This window comes from Mastomys coucha, unplaced genomic scaffold (assembly GCF_008632895.1).
Source record: "Mastomys coucha isolate ucsf_1 unplaced genomic scaffold, UCSF_Mcou_1 pScaffold22, whole genome shotgun sequence".
Taxonomy (NCBI): Eukaryota; Metazoa; Chordata; class Mammalia; order Rodentia; family Muridae; genus Mastomys; species Mastomys coucha.
The window spans coordinates 154,787,494-154,805,924 of NW_022196905.1; the positions used below are offsets into that span (position 1 = coordinate 154,787,494).

The 18,431-nt window shown below is 51.3% G+C and overlaps 1 protein-coding gene across 5 annotated transcripts in view; it reads right to left on the reverse strand.

The window, feature by feature from the left end:
• Positions 1-553: 553 nt before the first annotated feature.
• Cars2 (cysteinyl-tRNA synthetase 2, mitochondrial) overlaps positions 554-18,431 on the reverse strand; it is a 44,786-nt gene continuing 26,908 nt past the window's right edge. For 3 of the 5 annotated variants that reach the window (XM_031339032.1, XM_031339029.1, XM_031339034.1), the window contains 9 exons: positions 17,324-17,456; positions 16,588-16,721; positions 12,979-13,046; positions 5,278-5,344; positions 4,789-4,927; positions 4,185-4,308; positions 2,798-2,896; positions 1,017-1,223; positions 554-736 (listed from right to left, as the gene is read on the reverse strand). In XM_031339032.1, coding sequence (XP_031194892.1) covers positions 665-736; positions 1,017-1,223; positions 2,798-2,896; positions 4,185-4,308; positions 4,789-4,927; positions 5,278-5,344; positions 12,979-13,046; positions 16,588-16,721; positions 17,324-17,456 — 1,043 coding nt within the window. In that variant the 3' untranslated portion in view covers positions 554-664. Of the gene's footprint in view, positions 737-1,016; positions 1,224-2,797; positions 2,897-4,184; positions 4,309-4,788; positions 4,928-5,277; positions 5,345-12,978; positions 13,047-16,587; positions 16,722-17,323; positions 17,457-18,431 lie in introns of those variants that run through there. The other 2 variants (XM_031339030.1, XM_031339031.1) reach the window with 2 other exon arrangements.

Genomic DNA, 18,431 nt, shown 5'->3' on the forward strand with positions numbered 1-18,431 from the left:
TCCATTACTAGACAGCCACCCCTCACAGGGCTCCAGGCTTCGCTGGCTGGGGAGTGCAGGATTTGGTTTTTAACTGAGGCTCCCAGGATGCCATGGGTATTCTTGAGCCTTAGAGTTTTCTGTTCAGTGATTGAGTGCTAACTTAGTGAAGAAGTTTAGAACAGGCAATGGCCACGCAGAGCAGATCTGTTAGAGCCCTGTGGGAAGGGCAGGAAACCTGGGTGCCACAGGCATTTGAGCATGGCAGAGAGTGCCAAGATGCCACCTGTCTGCTACCCGTTCACTGCTGTGCACTGTGGCCCTCGATCTGCCTGCTGAGCCTCCCTCCCAAGAGTGGCCTGCCAGCTGCATGCCTAGTTAGTGGGGGGGTCTGCCCTCTGGCTTCCCTTGTCTAATCCTTGGGCACAAGGGCCAGCTGCCATTTCCAGGAATGTCTCCTGAACAGACATGAACTTACCACTTACCGTTCTGAAGGGAATGTTGAAAATGCGGCCGTCGTGGTACACACAACTTTGCAGGCCGTTCCGAATACACACCACTGGGCAGCACAGGCTCACTTTAACGCTGGCTAAACAGCCACAATTAACAACTTTAATATAAAGTTTTCATCACAAAAGAGCAGATGTCATGGTGTGGAGGCACATGAGTTGCAGCTGCCTCAGCCTTAGTTCCCAGGTTTCTGGTGTCTTGTCCTTGGATCCAGCAGCTCCCACGTAGAGGCTGCATTGCCTCTGTCCTGAAGGAGAAGGCTCTGAGTAGGCATCACATCCTCTCATTCAAAACCAGAGGAGGCGAGGGATGGCGAGGAGGAGAGCGGGGTGGGGGGTAACACTGTCTGACAGGGAAGCCCCTCGCTCTCAAGGGTTGAGTTTTGCAGTTCTTTCTGTTTACACACCTCCCCATCCTAGCCCTCCACATCTGCCTTGAGTGGGTCTCTCAGAAACTGATGACCAGCCCGTCTGCCCCTTCACATCTCCTGTGACACTGCTCTCCCCTGTATTTGCACTATCGCTCACCTTAACATTGATGCCGTGGGTGATGAGGTCCTGGCGCAGTGTATCGCACGCCTCCAGCAAGGGCTGCCTCTCCTGGAGCCGCTGTTTCCGAGCCTCCCCAGCAGCGCCAGGTGTGGCCAGTGCATACTGGCGGACCTTCAGCCTGAAGCGCACTAGTTCATCTACCACACAGTGCAGGGTTACTGTGCTGTTGTCTCCTGAAACACACTGAGCCTCGCTCTGTTAAATGGGTGTGCCCAGCATGACAGGAGCCCAGGTGCAGCCTGGGAGACCACACTCGACTATTTTCTGCACTGAGACCTGGAAGTCTGTCAGTTTACCTGATGCTAGCCCCTTCTGGAGAGTATGTGGGGGAGCTTAGGCTACTAGCAGGATCGGCTCAGCAAGACTGTATGCCTTCACTGGCTCACGTTAAGCTGGTAATACGCACTTTGACCCTGTCCCACCTAGACCAGCAACAGTTATACGGTGTGACAAGTGTCAACAGAATCCTGTCATCTCCAGATAATCTAGCAGCCTGAGCCATAAGCATGAATGAAGACAAACCTTTTTGCCATAGCCAAGCACGTAAGCCAGCATCGATGTCAAGTGGCCTACGCTGTTTGTGTGTGTGTGTGTGTGTGTGTGCGCGCGCGCGCGCATACTGAGATCCCATGAAGTGGGCTATCAAGCAGTCTGGCTGGCTGTACAAACACTGGCTAAGAGGACAAAATAGCAGTCCCTTGTTAAAGCAGAAAGCATCTCTTTCTGGAAGCCAGCAGGAGAGCCTGGGAGAGACTACCAAATACAGAAGCCTCGGCAGGCTGTCACTGCTGTGGAGCGATGCTCTAGCTGATCACGACAGGAGCAGCCTGGCTGCAGCCAGGACAATGGCTGAGTCATTGACTTGTCCTTCCGGTCAGCCTACACTGTCAGGTATAGCAGAGTGAAGTGAGCTGCAAAGGCACCCTAAAGGGGACACAGCGCCAGAGAGTACCAGCAGAATGGAGTTATGTACACAGAGGAGGGGCCGCCCAAAGGAGGAGCTGCCCTGTGCAGCTCTTGGGTAAATCTGGGGCTGGGGCTGGGTGCATAGTGACCCTTGGCTTCAGTGTCCACAGATAGGGGCAGTAGCTAATTTAGAAACAGTCATATGCTCTAAGTGCACACGCACCTCACCTCCGTGCATTGAGAGACCTGCATGGACACCAACCCAGAAACTCTACAGTGACATCCAGAGGACTGGGACACACCTAGGGAACATGGCCAGCCCCACGGATGCCATAAGCCATGTACTTAACCGAATTGGAACTGAATAGACCAGGAAACTTGCCTGCTCTGCTGTGAACCAGGCATCTCCCTGTGAGGGGAGAGAGGGCCGTGGAGGGACCTGGCAGTCCTGCCTTTCCTATTTGGTACAATTAAACATCACAGGAAGGGACAGGGAACTCAAGTGTCCTGAGGACAGCCAGAGTCTGGCCCTAGCATCCCTGCCAAGAACACAGAGCCAGCACCACACAGCCGGACAGGACGGGCCCTCCCACATAACTGGCTCATGCCCACTGCCATCTCTTACATGGCTTGAGGGAAAACATCCTCACAGGCACCTTTCCGTACTATGGAGCAGAATGCTGGCACCAACTCTGCTGCGGGCCGGTCAGTGCTGGAGGTCAGCTAACAGGTGGACTGGAGGTCTGTGCTCCTCCAGTCAGTCAGGGACTACTTCAGTGAACACTTTCCAGAGGAGAGTGTGCAGCCTGTAGGCAGTTTCAGGGGAAAGCATTTGAAAGAGATGGATATACCTGTCGATTTGCCAGAGAAATCCCGACAGTCTCGAAAAACTGCTCAACGTACGAAATGATGGCCCCAAACACAGTGGGACTTCTTGGGCCACCAGCTTCCTGCAAGAGCATCGAAGTGAGATCAGAACATTTCTGGTTTCTGTTTCTGTAGGCTCCCGCACAGCCAGGCTCACTGGCAAACCCCACACTACAGTGCAGGCACGCTGGTAGCATGCCTCGGCCTGCCTGCCTCTCTCAGCGTAGCTCTACCTACACACCTGAGCCCCGTGGGTTAAGTATCGCCATGGGGATGGGTGCTGCAGGTCTCGGAAAGTCTGCTGGACCTCAGTCACTGACAGAGACCCACATGAGCCAAGCCTCATCCTGCAACGGCAGGTGCCCATCTATCCCTATTCTGTAATCAGCTTGTACTCGCCTTCCCTAGAGGTGGCCAGGTGGTATAGGACTCACAGGAGGGGAGGCTACAGCTGGCAGCTGCTATTCAAGAACTAGAACCACCCACAGCCAGCTTCCCCAAGAATGGTTGGGGTGACCTACTGGTTGTCTTCAGGGCATATAACATCAGCCTGAACAAGCGGGGACTGGATGAACGCTCAACCCCTTGGTGACCATGTAGGGGACTCAGAAGAAAGGTACCATGGTCTGTCTGGTACCTTGTGTGGAAATGGAACCCTGGTCAGGAGACACTGCCCACCTGTTATACACTTCGTGGCCACCTGGAGCCATTCACCACAATGGTACATCAACCAAGAAAGGGCCCAACACCAGAGTGCTGCGTCACCACAGGAAAGAAACGTCTCCTATGACCTGCATGGCCACCTCCATGCTCCCAGCAGGTCCAGGCTGAGCCCAGGGTTGGTGCAGGAGTATAAGCCCTGGGGAAAGGAGGTGGTGCCTCTGACCTGGGAGCACTAAGAGCAGAGCAGAGCAGAGAGGAAGATGGCTTCCTGTAGGGCTTCCCTGGGCTGCTTCAGCAGGAAGCTGAGACCCAGCAGCCAACCTCTCACTGTTTGGAGGGACTGTTTGCTTTCTGGAGAGGGAACACAATGGATCCTGGAGATTGAACTCAGGGCCTTGCTTGTGCTAGGCAAACACTTCACCACTGAGCTCTTATCCAACGCAACTTCCTGTTTCAACAGACACCAGCCCCTCTGGCCACCAAGCCACCGGGAAGGTTGCTCAACAGTCATAGTAGCAGCCGTGCGACATAGCCATCTGCACACAAGCTGATCCACCTGCTGCCAAAGCTCATGTGCTTACTACAGAATGAAGGGATCTAAATGTGCCGCAGGCTGAGCTTGTGGGAGGAGTCTAGATGATTGATGGAGGCAGTGCCCACCCCTTAGCACGAGCCCCGCCCTGACGTCCACAGCACTCTTCAAGTTACCTTGGAGACTGCCCTGAGCTGTCTGTTTGCATGGTGCACAAGGTCCAGGATGGTGCTCACTGCCCTCGGCGTGTCAAAGTCATTGGCTAGAGCAGCCTTCACGGCCTTCTTGGTGCTAGCCAGCCTGGAGTGGAATATGAGAGTCAGCAGTGATGCTGAGGCAGGCAAGGGGCTCTCTGGCGCCCCAGCCTGGCCTGGCACCAACCCTGGGTACACAAATATCCTGCCCTAGGAAGTAAAAATATTTCAGCTCACGGACCCTTCCTAGGTTGTGTTTATGGTTTTGTAACAAAATCCCAATTACCACCCTAGCCAAATAAAAAAACTGTTGAGTGAAGGGAACCTGCCCATTTGTTGGGTACACAGTATCTATCCACTCAGGTGATTTTGTAATAACACTACAGAAATGACACCCCTCCCTACTGACTGTGGCAACTGTGAGCTATCAGAAGGAAACGTGCCCAGCTCTAGGTAAACACAGCCTTTGCAGGACTCAGGACCTGGGGGCTGACACCTGCCAGGTGAGGAGGCTGCACGGGACCCTCGCTCGGGTGCACCCGGCCACCTGTCCCCAGAGCAATGGTGAGTCCCTACAGTTGCTTACCTTTCCCACAGTGCATCCTCCTCAACGAGGCCACAAGTTAGCTGCCCCTTTACATAGGCTCGTGCCTCCTCCACAAAGGAGGCTAGCCCCAGCAGGAGGTGCTCGGCGTCTACCAGGGTGCTGTCACTGTATTCAATGGCTGCAAAGGAAGAGATGGCCACTGAGAAAATGCCTAGAGTGCCCGAAGCAAGCACCCGAGAACCCCGTGGCAAACAGTGCTGTGGCCAAAGGGCTGCCTGGCATATGGGCTGTGCCCTCCAACGGGTTCCACCCAGTACTGTCCTAAACTTGCTGGGCAACAGGGTTCCTTGTTTCAGTGACAAGTATGTTGATGGGAAGACATGGCGGTGGACTCTAGGAAGAGCAGCCTCGCCTGGGCACTGACACTGGGTGTGCTTCCCAGTGAGGCTTCATCCAGTCAGCCCCCGGGGAAGGAAGCAACCACACTACCTAGCTGGGCCAACCCCAGGCACAAGGGAGCCAGCTCACCTGACCTATAGTTGGTGCGCAAGCAGAAAAGCCGGAAGACATCCGGGGAGAAGGCCTGCAGGAAGTCCTGGAAAGGGAAGAAGGTGGCTGTCAGTTGGGATGGTAGTGCTGGCTGCGGTGCTGCAGGGGTGGTACGTGCAGCGTGACGTGGCGGGTGTTCACCCAAGCCTTGCTGTGCTCAACCCTCACTGCTGCTTTCCCCGAAGCTTCTCCAGCATCCTTCACGTGGTCATCTTCATACCTGTGGGAAGAAGGGGCTGGGGGGAGAGCTGACACCCCTGCGGACCAGGCCCTACCTGACATGGACGCGAGAGGGGGACTGGCTGCTACCAGGAGGCCTAGTGACTGATGTGGGCGATGCTCACAGTGGAAGAGAGAGGCCACGTTTGCATCCGGCCTCACCGGAGGGGAAGAGAGCACAACAGCTCAGCAAGGCTAAAACAGGTGGACATCCAGGCTGAGGGTCAGCTGATCAGGAGCGCGTCAGCCAGTGTGCTGTGGCCGGAGTAGCGAGGATGCTCTAAGTCTGTGACCCTCCTCAATCCTCTGGGATTCATAGCCACTATGCCTCACGATCTCCATGCCAAGATTCAGGTCGGAAACTTGCATCTCTCAGCCTCCAGATTAGGGCCACAGGTGAGCCTTCTAATTCTGGATTGTAGTTCATTTCAGATAGAGTCAAGTTGACAACCAGGAATAGCCACTACAATCCACCCCTTGTCAAACTGACACAAATAATATCTCATGTCCACACGAAACAAGGCGTGTATCACCACCACCCAGCTTCAGGCACCACTTTATTAAAGCAGCATAAATCCTAACTACAGTCTAAATATTTATCCATATGCCCACAGACAGATGTAGTTCTCATCCCTCATCAAGGAAACGTCACTTTGCCACAGAAGGAAACCGTAAAAGAAGGAGCCCAGTTTCAACTGATCCATCTACAACACGATTCCTGCCCCTAAGGCTCAGGGATCATCGTGGAAGGTGGACAGGGAGTTTGCTGTGAGATTGGGTCTCCTGGAAACACCACAGAAGCTATAACTAAGAAGTCTCACCAAGACTGTAACAACATGGTCTGAACCAGGACAACAGACAGGCTAATGCCGACAGGTGGCAGCCCAGGAGACCTCAGCCATATGCAAAGAACTACAAGTAACTGGGGAATGTTGTGAGCAAGAGAAATCGTCTTCCCCAAGGAAAAGCACACCAATTGGCTACCTAATACCAAATGGTCAGCCCTGAAAACATACATATAAGTAACACTATAAAGACTGAGCAAGTTGTAGTCATAGATTTAGAAACACGCATGTAACAACCAAGACAAGGAGGTCATGAATTTGAGAGCCAGTGGGGCATGGAGGGAAGAGGGAAACCATGTAATAAAGAGTGAAGCTGAGATGCAGGCTGCGCTGGGGAGTTAGCCTCCTGTCCCAGAGCTGCACGGGGCTTCCCCTGGGAGAGCAGGGCCTCCCCACCCATCACCCTCCACAGGGGCACACAAGGACAATGGCTCTCTGGGCTCCTGGGCACAGGGAAAAGATGCAACTCCTCAGGTTGAGGGAGGGGTTTCTGGGCTGCCTTCTGCAGATGGGAACCTCCCCACAACCCTCCCACCTTCACTGACTTCCCAAACAGCAGTGGCAGTCACTAGGAGGCCACTTGGCCGGTCCCTAATCCTGGATTCCTTGGGCCACAGTAACAATTCAGCAGAGATGGAAGTAGGTCAGAGTTTGTAAGGCATGGCTCCCAGTCCCACAAACTGCATAAGGGTGGCAATCACGTATCAAGGCCACACCAATGATCTGGGGCACCAGACCCACCCATGGCTGCCAAGGACAGGAGAGGGTGGCCACAGTTAGGTCAGCCCGGCTGCAGACTGCCAGCAGAGCAATGTGCCAGGCCACACAGTGTGCACACTTATCAGAGTGTCACGGTACGGTGTCAGCTTGGATCCCATGTGTTTCACTCATGTTTACATCACATGACAAAGTTTTGGACTTCACCAGGCTGCTGTGTATGTGTGTGTGTGTGTGTCTATGTGTCTGTATGTCTCTATGAATGCATGTGTACCTGTGTCTGTATATATGAGTGTGTACATGAGTGTGAATGTGTGAGTGCATGTATGACAAGTTTATCTGTGCCTATGAGCACACATGAGTGTATGCATGTATGTGTACACGTATCTCAGTGTGTATGTACACATGTGCATGAACGTATACAATGCGTGTACACATGCATGTGAATGCAGGTACATGTGTGTCTGAGTATGTATAACAGTAAATGGATGTGTACATGTATTCAAGCATACATGAGAGCATACGGTGGCCTTGGTGAGTGACAGCCCTATAATTTCAAGTTCCATCTCCTGCATGTACCGCCCTATTATTATGGGGTTTCTCTGCTGCCTGAATCCTCATAGACCACCTGGCTGGCTCAGACCCCTTGCCCACCATGCTGTACACATAGCCAAGGCTCAGACCCCTTCTCTACCATGTTGCACACACAGCCAAGCATGGTTCTGTCAGCTTGTTTATGTCCCCATCTGTCAGTGTGGACACACAACCAAGGAGAGCAGCACCCTGGGTGTGCATGAGACTGGATGAGCTTGGAAGGCACACACAGCATGCTAAGGAGACACATCACAACCGTGGGGACCCGGAGGGGAGGCTTACAGATCTGAGAACTGGTACCATCCTCCCTCAGAGGCTGTGTGGGGTTCTGCTGAGTCCTCCCGACTGCCACAGCACCAGGTAAGCTGGGTTTCTTCCACTGTTGTTTTAGGAACCCTTTGCAGATGTTAGCCAAGCACAGCACAGAGCTTTCTGCACAGCAGCTACAACTGTGAGCATCCCTTGTGGAGCCCGTGGCTGCAGTCAGCTCACCTGGGAGCTCCTGACTCGGACATGTCCAGTGGAAACGGCCATGACAACCTGGGGTGTTGAGGTCTGGACCCATTCTGCATCCCACGCCTTCTCTGCCCTCTTGCCTGTTTTTTGTAGCGTTGGCACAATCTACAGCTATAACATTATGGACGTATTATCTCTGAAGGTCCCTAGTTCTCTAAAAGCCACCGTCTTCCTTTCAGAACTGAAGTAACCTGCAAGCCGTGCTGACATAACCTGCGAGCCGTGCCCTCTGCCTTGCTCCAGAAAGGAAGTTGGGTGACTTTGTTTAAAAGTCATTTGTTCAGAATGTGGACGGGGTCAGTTGTCACCATGGGGTCACATCTGAGAGACAGATCTTGGAAACCCCAACTGTTTTCCCTTTGGGCCTCTAGAGGGTTCTGCTGTGGAATCAAAGCAGCAATGCACACAGGAGTCCAGGAGGCTGTGTCCCTACAGCCTGCAGTCCTGCAGGTAGTCCCCAGGAGCAGAGGAGGAGGGGGGTGTGGGGGAGCTGTGGTGTGCAGAGGTGCTCACAGATGCTATTGTTCAGCACGTCCCTGCTCAGTACCATGATGCCAACAAGTGTCTGTACTTCTCTGGTTCCACCATATGACCTGGCCAGGGTCACCTGAGAGTGAAACCAGATGCCACCTGTGTAAGTCAGTGCTGCAGAACCTCAGAGTAAAAAGCTGACCTGCCAGGAGGCCAGGTGGCATCACACGGTGACAGCCAATCTTGGAGACACTGCAAGCTCTAACAGTGCCACCACGGAGACCTACAGAGAGAAGGAGCTGGCACCTGATGATCCCCGTGCTGGGGAGATTTCCAGGCAGGGGACCCTCACTAGCGAACCACTTTACATAATCTCATCTCACAGGCACCTCATGCAGTCACTTGGAGAGATACATGGGCAGGGGGTGGGGGTGGGGCTTCTACCCTCTCAGAGGAGAAGGGAGGGGAGGAGGGACTGGGGAGGTGCAGGGACAGTGACTGCGATATAAAGTGAATAAGTAAATTTTAAAAGGAAGGAAAAAAGAAAGGAAAGAAGGAAGGAAGGAAGAAAGGAAGGAAGGAAGGAAGGAAGGAAGGAAGGAAGGAAGGAAGGAAGGAAGAAAGGAAGGAAGGAAGGAAGGAAGGAAGAAAGGAAGGAAACAAGCAAGCTACAGCTTGGAGAGACAGTGGCCAGCAGAGGGACCCCAAGGGCAGAGGCTCCCACAGGGGCTCCACTCCACTGAACTTCTAGAAAATGAGCTTTCAAGCCAACTGTGACACAGACTAAGCTCACTGTGGTCTCCAGAACAAGGACCACTAGGGACCTGACAGGTATCATTAACATGTGAGGCAGGAGCACCCCACTCCACAGAACCACAGGCCAAGGGCAAATGCAGACTGGCCAAAAGTTAAAAAACGAGATAAGAGGGGCTGGAGAGAGAGCTCAGAGGTTAAGAGCACTGACTGCTCTTCCAGAGGTCCTGAGTTCAATTCCCAGCAACCACATGGTGGCTCACAACCATCTGTAATGGGATCTGATGCCCTCTTCTGGTGTGTCCAGGACAGTAACAGTGTACTTATATACATTAATTAATTAATTAATCTTTAAAAAATAAATAAGATGAGAGTTGAGGAGGGTTGGGGATCGGTTCTAATGTTTTGAATTAATCAAGAAGCTGAACACCCTTGTCCCCAATTGGATTTTGATCGATCAATAAAGAGCCAATGGCCTGAGGCTTGGCAGATAAACTGAGGCGGAACTTTTAGATTTATCAAGGCTAGAGACTGGGAGAGAGAAAGAAGAGGAACTGCCATGATTTGGAGGGAGATGGGTCAGAGTTAGAGCAGAAGGATCTCAGGTGAGAGAGGATACAGCCCCGGAAGGGCTGCCCAGCAGGAGCCAGGGCAGCAAAGAGGAAACACAGAATCAGAAGGCATTAAGCCAGGATTACAGGAGGGAAATGTGTGCTAGCTGTGGGGAGGATTAGAACTGCCCAGCCTTTGAGCTAGCCAAGGTATTTAAAAATTAACTGGCATGCGTATGTGAGAGTTTGAGAGAGTTTGAGAGAGAGGGAGAGATTGTGTGTGGGTATGTGTGTGTGTGTGTGTCTTTCATTTGTGAATCCAGATAGCTCCTGGGCAGGTTCGTGCCAAAGCAGTTTAACTACTGCTACAGGAGAGGGGAGAAAAACTATACAGAGCTAGTAGACAAGCACAATTAAGATGCACCTGATATTCTGCAAGAAATTAACAAGAATGATGTTATTAGTCTGACCAGACATCTTCCCTGGACAAGAGAAGATGTCAAAGCTGGGTGCTCCATTTAGTACAGTGGAATGTTTACTCCTCATGAAAACTGTATCTATTGCTCATTGCCAGAGTTATATCCAGGCACATCATGTATGCATGACCTCTGACATGTCATCTACATAAAGGTCACTACATTCTACCTTCTGCACCTATGAGCTCCATGCCTACAGCTCAACCATTCACAGACTGCAACACTGGAGTGCATCTGTGAGCACACATACTTCTCTGCCTTTTCCTTACTCCCCTGCACAACCGTGTGTAGCAACGATGCACACAGCACTTGTGTATGCATCCGACACCAAGAGTCTGCAGGACAGCTTCCAGCATGTATGGAGAGGTATGTGCAGGACAGCTTCCAGCGTGTATGGAGAGGTATGTGCAGGACAGCTTCCAGCATGTATGGAGAGGTATGTGCAGGCTATGGGCATATTTCAGTGTGTGTATGTATATGGGCACACACATGCTGCAGTGTGTGGAGATCTTTGGATAGCGAGCTCATTCCACCATGTGGGTGAGAATACAAATCAAGAATGTGAGCTACAGATGTGCTTCAGCTGTAGAGTGCCTGCCTAGAAGGGGAGCTCTGGCTTAATCCTTAGTGCCTGCCATCAAACAAGTAAGAAAGAGCATAACTCTTAAAAGTCACTCTTGTTTTACTGTTGTCATAGTGTAACACTAATTTTTAAAACTTATTTTGTGTATAATTTAACTTAAAGCAAAAAGTTCATACTCTGTTACAGGAAAAATGTTTTTAGTAAAAAGGGAAAAGGCTAAAACTTAAAAATGTGTGATATTGGGCTGGAGAGATGGCTCAGCAGTTAAGGGCACCAACTGCTCTTCCAGAGGTCCTGAGTTCAATTCCCAGAAACCACATGGTAACTCACAACCATCTGTAATGGGATCTGATACCCTCTTCTGGTGTGTCTGAAGACAGCTATAGTGTACTCATATACATAAAATAAATAAATAAGTATTAAAAAAAGAATAAAGGAGCTGGGCAGTGGTGGCATATGCCTTTAATCCCAGCACTTGGGAGGTAGAGGCAGGCGGATTTCTTAGTTCGAGGCCAGCTTGGTCTACAGATTGAGTTCCAAGACAGCAAGAGCTACACAGAGAAACTCTGTCTTGAAAAAACCAAAAAATAAAAAATAAATAAAAATAAAAATAAAGGAATGTCACAAATGTGAGTTTTCTAACAGCCAACAAGTGTGTATATACAGGCATGGGTGCACTAAGCAGAAAAGGACACCAGAACAGGTCTCCCCAGAAAACCCGCCCTGGCATAGGCCACTCTGAGCTGCTGAGAACCAGCAGGTACAGGGAACACCCCGAGAGCAGCAGCAGGTTTTCCTTCTAAAGGGCATTTCCATTGCTCAGGTCCCCTCCTTGTACAGCAACAGGAAGAGGAGGGGCTCCAGTGACCCCCTCCTCCTTGCCCTCCCACTCCTATCTCAAGCCCTTTTCCCTGTGGCTGGTGACTGCCATGGTGGGCTTCGCTCAAGCAGGCGTATGGCACACATTCTCTGTGCTTTTCTTATTACTCTGTCTTTGGCCAATATAATTTTCAGGCCCCTGCTGAAGTACCTTAAAGAGGCAAAGAGAGTCTTCCTCCCATGCATGCAAACGCTTGCTCGCTTGCTTGAGTGTCCTGCCGTTTCAGATCTCATAGCCCTAGACTTGGATCTGATTGAGAACTTCCCAGGAAGGCCCACATTACTCTGAGAAGGGCACTCCCCTTGGGCTTATTGGGTCTGGGAGGCAGGAGCCTGGGGACACTTAGCAGTGCTGGTCTCATCCACTTTATTTTCCAATTCAAGTTAAACTTGACACAAAGACCAAGGAGGATGGAACTGCACCCACTTAGGAAGTGGGCCACTCTTGTGGCCATTCACAAATGTGACTCTTGAAAGGAAATTTATAAGAGGAGAGAGGAAGAAAGAAATGCAGAGGCTGGAGAGATGCCAAGAGCACTGACTGCTCTTGCAGAGGACACAGGCCGGATTCCCAGCACCCACAGGGAGGCTCCCAACCCAAAACCGTCTGTAACTCTAGTTCCAACGGAGTTAGAATCCAACAGCCTCTTCCGGTCTCCTCAGGCACCAAGCATACTATAGACATACGGGCAACACACTCATACACGTAAAATAAAAAAATAAACCTTTTAAAAATTTACAGAACAGAAAGAAGAGTAAAGAGAGAGAAAGAAAGAAAGAAGAAAGGAAGGAAGGAAGGAAGAAAGGAAGGGAGGAAGTAGGGAAGGATGGAAGGAAGGGGGAGGGAGGGAAGGGGGGAAGAAGGGAGCGGGGAGGAAGAAAAATACAAAGAAAGAGAACAGACCTGAAGGAGGTGCCCTGCACCTTGAGACAAGGAGGAGCAGCCCCTGGAGGCAGCCCACGCAGGGCTGGGTCAGACTACATGTTCAGCGATGTGATTTCCCCCCACAGAGGCCCCTAAGCACCTCAGCCGCCATCAGCCACTCATGCAGGAAAGCACTCTTTAACAACCGTACCTTAATGGTGATGTAGTTTTTTAGGGATTTGGACATCTTCTCTTCTGTGCCTTTCACATGCAAATGGCCTGAAACAAAAAGAGAAGCATCCCCTCTGAGTTGCTGAAGAGACCCTCCACAGTTACAGCCTCTTCTAGGCAGCCCTGAGCCCGCCATAGCTGGGGCTGACCATCCTGAGTGAGGGAGACTCACGCACAGTCAACAGGACACAGAAAGGAGTTGAGCTTCCCTATCTATAGCCCTGAGCCTAGACACAGCTGGGCCCGGGGAGCCTCAGGCCTGTGTCGCCCCAGGACACAGGACAGTAACCCACACCTGCAGGAACCTGTACCTACAGTGTGTGCTGTGTGCAGCCTTCCAGGACAATTCTGCACAGTAGGGATGCAGTAACAGGTCCACACAGCCCTTGTGCACCCATGCATCCCTGCCCTGTCCTATCCCAGACAGGTGGCTAGTTACCTGTCTAGCTGTGAGTTTGGGGTGTGGCTGTCAGTTTTTCTGCCTCAGGTGTTTTTCCAGGCTTCTCCACAGCTGAATGCCATTTTCTCACAGGTACATAAAACGCAGGAGAAAACCAAACCCCTGCAGGGAACTTCTAATGTGCAATGTGCCTCAACAAAGCTTGTCCCAGACAGTAGATTTTCCCTTTCTAAATATACCTTCACTCAGACAGTGCTGCAAGGTTGATTCTACTGAGAAATGAATAAAGCAGCTTTCTCCAAAAAACAGCAACTATGAGCCTCTAACTGTATATAACGTCAGACCTGGTACTGATAGTATCTGGGAAATGAGATGCATGGGAAGTCAAGGACACAGGACGGAAGGCATGTGGAGTCCAGCAGCTTCTCGTGGGGACCTCCCTTCTGTAGCCACATCACCAGAGAGACCCTGCATCTAATGCCCCCCTGCCTCCAAATCCTAAGACTTAATAAAACTGCATTTGCACGTGTCCCATGTTTGTAGACGCTTGTGTTTGGTACTCCGTAACCACACTGTTGCCATCCACCCTGTCTCTGCTTTCCTACCTGAGCTGTCATTTGAAAGGTGACCCCATGGCCTTCATCAGACTCGACATGTGGCTTTTGCTGCTGACCACCAAGCTCAGAGTCGGGCTTGTTCTCACTTCCGACCTGCTTCTGGGGACCACGGCCACTGCCAACCCACTGGGTCCTTGGTTGTTGGTTTCTTGAGACAAGATCTCTCTATTCTATAAGTTATACTATAGGTTGGTTTCAGACTCAGAGAGATCTGCCTGTCTCTGCTCCTCCCCAGTGCTGGACCTGAAAGACCCCTGCCCCCCAACTAGCTACTTTCTTTTTTCTTTTCTTTCTTTTTTTTTTTTTTAAATAAAGCCAGTATGGTAGTGCACACTTCTTGAGAGGCTGAACCAGGTGGGTGGAGAGTTCAAGGCCAGCCTAGACTACATAGTGAGTTAGTTTCTCTCTCTCTCTCCCTCTCTCTCCTTCCTCCCTCTCTCCTCTCTCTCCTCTCTCTCTCCTCTCTCTCTCTCCCTTTCTCTCTCTCTCTCTCTCTCTCTCTCTCTCTCTCTCTCTCTCTCTTTCTATGCATTTCCTGAGCAGTAACCAGCTGTCTCCATGTACTTCCTGGTCATTTGTCTGTCTTTTTTTTTCTTTTTAAAAATGTATTTATTATATTTATATGAGAACACTGTAGCTGTTTTCAGACACACCAGGAGAGGGCATCAGATTCTATTATGATGGTTGTGAGCCACCATGTGGTTGCTGGGAATTGAACTTGGGACCACTGGAAGATCAGTCAGTGCTCTTAGCTGCTTGCTGAGCTAGGTACTAGAATGCGCTATGCTGACTCTGAGGAGGGAGAGTTATTCATGGCTTCTCCCAGCAGTGCACTCTGCATGCTGCCATACTGACCCACCAGGCAAGGCGTGCCCACTGCTGCAATGGTGGCACAGGGTTACGGTAGCCTGTGGCAATAATTTATGAGAGCATCTCTTACATTCAAAGACACTGGAACTTTTACTGGACCTCACAGCCAAGTTCATAACACACCATGAGGTCACTTAAGACAGCTGATATCCTACTGTGCACTCAGCCTGTTTGCTAAATGTGTCTTTAATGTGTCAGACCCAAACTAACCTGCTTTGGATTTCTCATGTAATGAACTTTTACAACCTAAGCTAATGCACAGCTTTATAAACATTAAATAAGCATGCCCCTGAGACAGGGAGAGATGCATGCATGAATACATGTATGTTATAATAGTCACTTGCTTAAAAGAGCAAGCAGGTCCAAAGGGACCGTATTCCACAAAAACACCGCCAGACATGTTGCAAGCAGATATAACTTTATGATGGGGAGTTTGCCCTACCAAGTGCTCCCGGGTCAGCTGGGGTCAGCTGGAGTAAATAACGCACTCCCTTGTAAAACTGGTAAAAGATTTCTGTCACATACCCCTCATGCCTCCGTGTGATTCAATCAATTCAGAGCAAAGTCCTATGGTGGACACACAAGACGCAGATATCCTACTCAGACATCAGGGAACATAGATAGACACACGATAGACAGACTAGCCAGAAACCACCAAGGAGGTAGGGACAGACAGATAGAGGTCACAGGGACAGACGTGGAGAATTCAAACATGGGCCTTTCTAGGTCAAATGAACCCAAGTGGGGATGCTGAGTTTTCTTTCCTTCCTGTAACATCAAAGCCCCTGGGTGCCTCCGAGGTTCTCTTTAATGCATTTAACCAGTGTGGTGCCTGGCCACTTTCTGACTAGATCTGAGGCCTGCTCCACAGAAGGGAATCTGTGCCTGGTACTGTAAACCTGGTGGAAAGCCCCTGGCTCAGGAGTGACAGGCCCTAGCTGGGAGCCTACTACCGTGGTGTGGCTGAACAACACTCTATCAGACTGCCTTCTAAATATTTATACACACGGGTTGATGCTGCTCTTAGAATATCTATACACACGGGTCGGTGCTGCTCTTAGAATATCTATACACACGGGTTGGTGCTGCTCTTAGAATATCTATACACACGGGTTGGTGCTGCTCTTAGAATATCTATACACACTGGTCGATGCTGCTCTTAGAATATCTATACACACGGGTTGGTGCTGCTCTTAGAATATCTATACACACGGGTCGGTGCTGCTCTTAGCCCCTTTGTGCAGTGGGCAGCAGTCGGTGCAGACTCACGAAGTGCTGAGGATAAATGACCGTCTGTTGAGGGCCCAGTCCTAAATTTAGTCCCTCAAGCCTCAGGGAACCACTCAGAAAAAAAGAGTAGAGAGACTAAGAGGCAGATAATGGCGGGAGGGTGTGGGTGCGGGGGTTGGGGGGGGCTGCAAAATGTCTTCTGGCCAGGATGTGGCTGTTGCACTTGGGAGCTTGCTGCGGCCCTGGCTACCAACCCAAGACTGACAGGGTAAACCCACATGACAGGCTGGAGTGTGCTCTAGCCAGTACAGTCAAGATACACGGTATACACGAGGCAAAGAAAGAAAAGACATTCTACAAAAACCCAAGCACTGATCTCAGTCAAACTCATCTCCCACCCTGCCAGATCTATGGATTTCCAAAGGCAGAGTTGACAGAACCAGAGAAGACATTTGGGTCAAGTCAGGCTCACCAGAATGTAGGAAGTAATTTCCCCACTGCTGACACTGGTGGAAGACTTCGCTCTGTGCGATTTCGTTTTCATGATGTGGGAAAGCCAAGTCTATGCCGCCGGTGTGGATGTCCAGGTGGCTTCCAAACACCTCGCTGCAGGGCAGAGCGCAAGCGCATGTGAGCAGCCGCGACAGCAGGGTCCACACTGCACGCTCACTCCAAGCAGCCCTCCTCATGCCATAAAATATGTTTCTGCTCAGCTGCGTGTGGATCTACCAGGATGGGGGGGGGGGGCAACTGTTGGAGCTGTCAGAACCCTAGGGAAGCACAGGGTTGCCTGAGAACAAGGAGGGTAGTACCACCCTCCCAGCTGGCAGAGGGGCTACTCCTGAGCCAGCGGTAGATTGTGCATGCAGGAGATGTGAGCTGGCCACAGCATGGACACATACATGTCCTCGAAATGGCTTTTCAGAGGTGCTGCAGCTAGCTAAGGTCCTCCCTGGCCTGGCTCTTAAACTTCCATGCTCTCAGGCTTGAGCTACCTGTCAGGGACCATGAGGTACCTGTTGCTGTATATATGGCAGGTCTTCTGCTAGCCAGCGACTACACTATAAAGGAAGGCTGGGCACACCCTGGGCTAGGCAGGGCATCGCTCCTCATGGCCTCGGTAGCCCCCTCTAGCCTCCTTCCCTTAGCCAGGCCACCCTATCACACCTGGCTTGAACATTTGCAGCCTGGAAACTCCCGGGATTTACCTGGCCATAGCGGAGCACTCGATGTGCCATCCAGGCCGGCCGTCTCCCCAGGGCGAGGCCCAGAACACCTCCTGAGGCTTGGCTGCCTTCCACAGGGCGAAATCGCTGCTATGCCGCTTGTCAGAGTCAACTGCTGGTGACAGACGGATGTTGAGTAAGGAACCACAGTGGGGCTCGCTCCACACTCGTCCCAGCCACGACAATGTCGTGTCTGCTCTGTGTATCTTCCTTCTCACAAATCTCTGCTTCCTCCTACTGTGCTCTACTCCTAACCATCGGGCCAGCAGGACTGACGCCTCTATGCCAACAGGCGGAGCAGAGCTGGAGTACCCACAGAACCTGCGACCACCATGGCACTTGCTGCCAAGGGACCAGAGCCCAGTGCCTGGCCAGGTCTGTTCAGCCACTTTGGAGGGACCAAGTTCCTACGTGACATTTTCTACAAGGACGACAATCCTCCAGAGGGCAAAGATATTATCAGGATAGAGGACAAAAGCCGAGAGGGCAAAAAGTGAGCAGAGGTGTGTCAGTCCCCTGGGGACAGACCCGAAAGGGTTCAGCAAGTCCCCAGACAAACTCTACCCTCTCTTAAATGCCGCAGTCATATTCAACTCACAGTTTCGTGGCTGTTGTGGATTTGCTGTCCCTACTTACACACATCGACAAATGAGGTCACTGGGTCAGTCTGGACCTCTGCATAGACAGTTCACAGGACAAGGTGAGGGCCAATGGGAATTGCAGCCTAGCAATGGTCTGGCATGAGCACAAAAGGCCCAGAGTAACATGGGTGTCAGCACGCTGATGTGGAACAAAGCTGGCAGGAACAGACAGGAGTTGGCTGGAGCAGCAGAGACACAGTCATTCCAAGAAAGAGATCAGTCTGGGCAGATCTCCTTTGCAACGTGCAAGAGCAAATAACCAAGCAATTTGCTCTTGGTGTTCTAGCAAGCTGGCTGACCCAGGAGAGCTTACCTATGTCCCCAAATCTCCAGTGTGACACAGGGCTGGCTCTACTTATACAGCTTCCCTGAACACCCTGACTACCCCTCAATACCCTGACTACCCCCCAACACCCTGACTACCCCCCAACACCCTGACTACCCCTCAA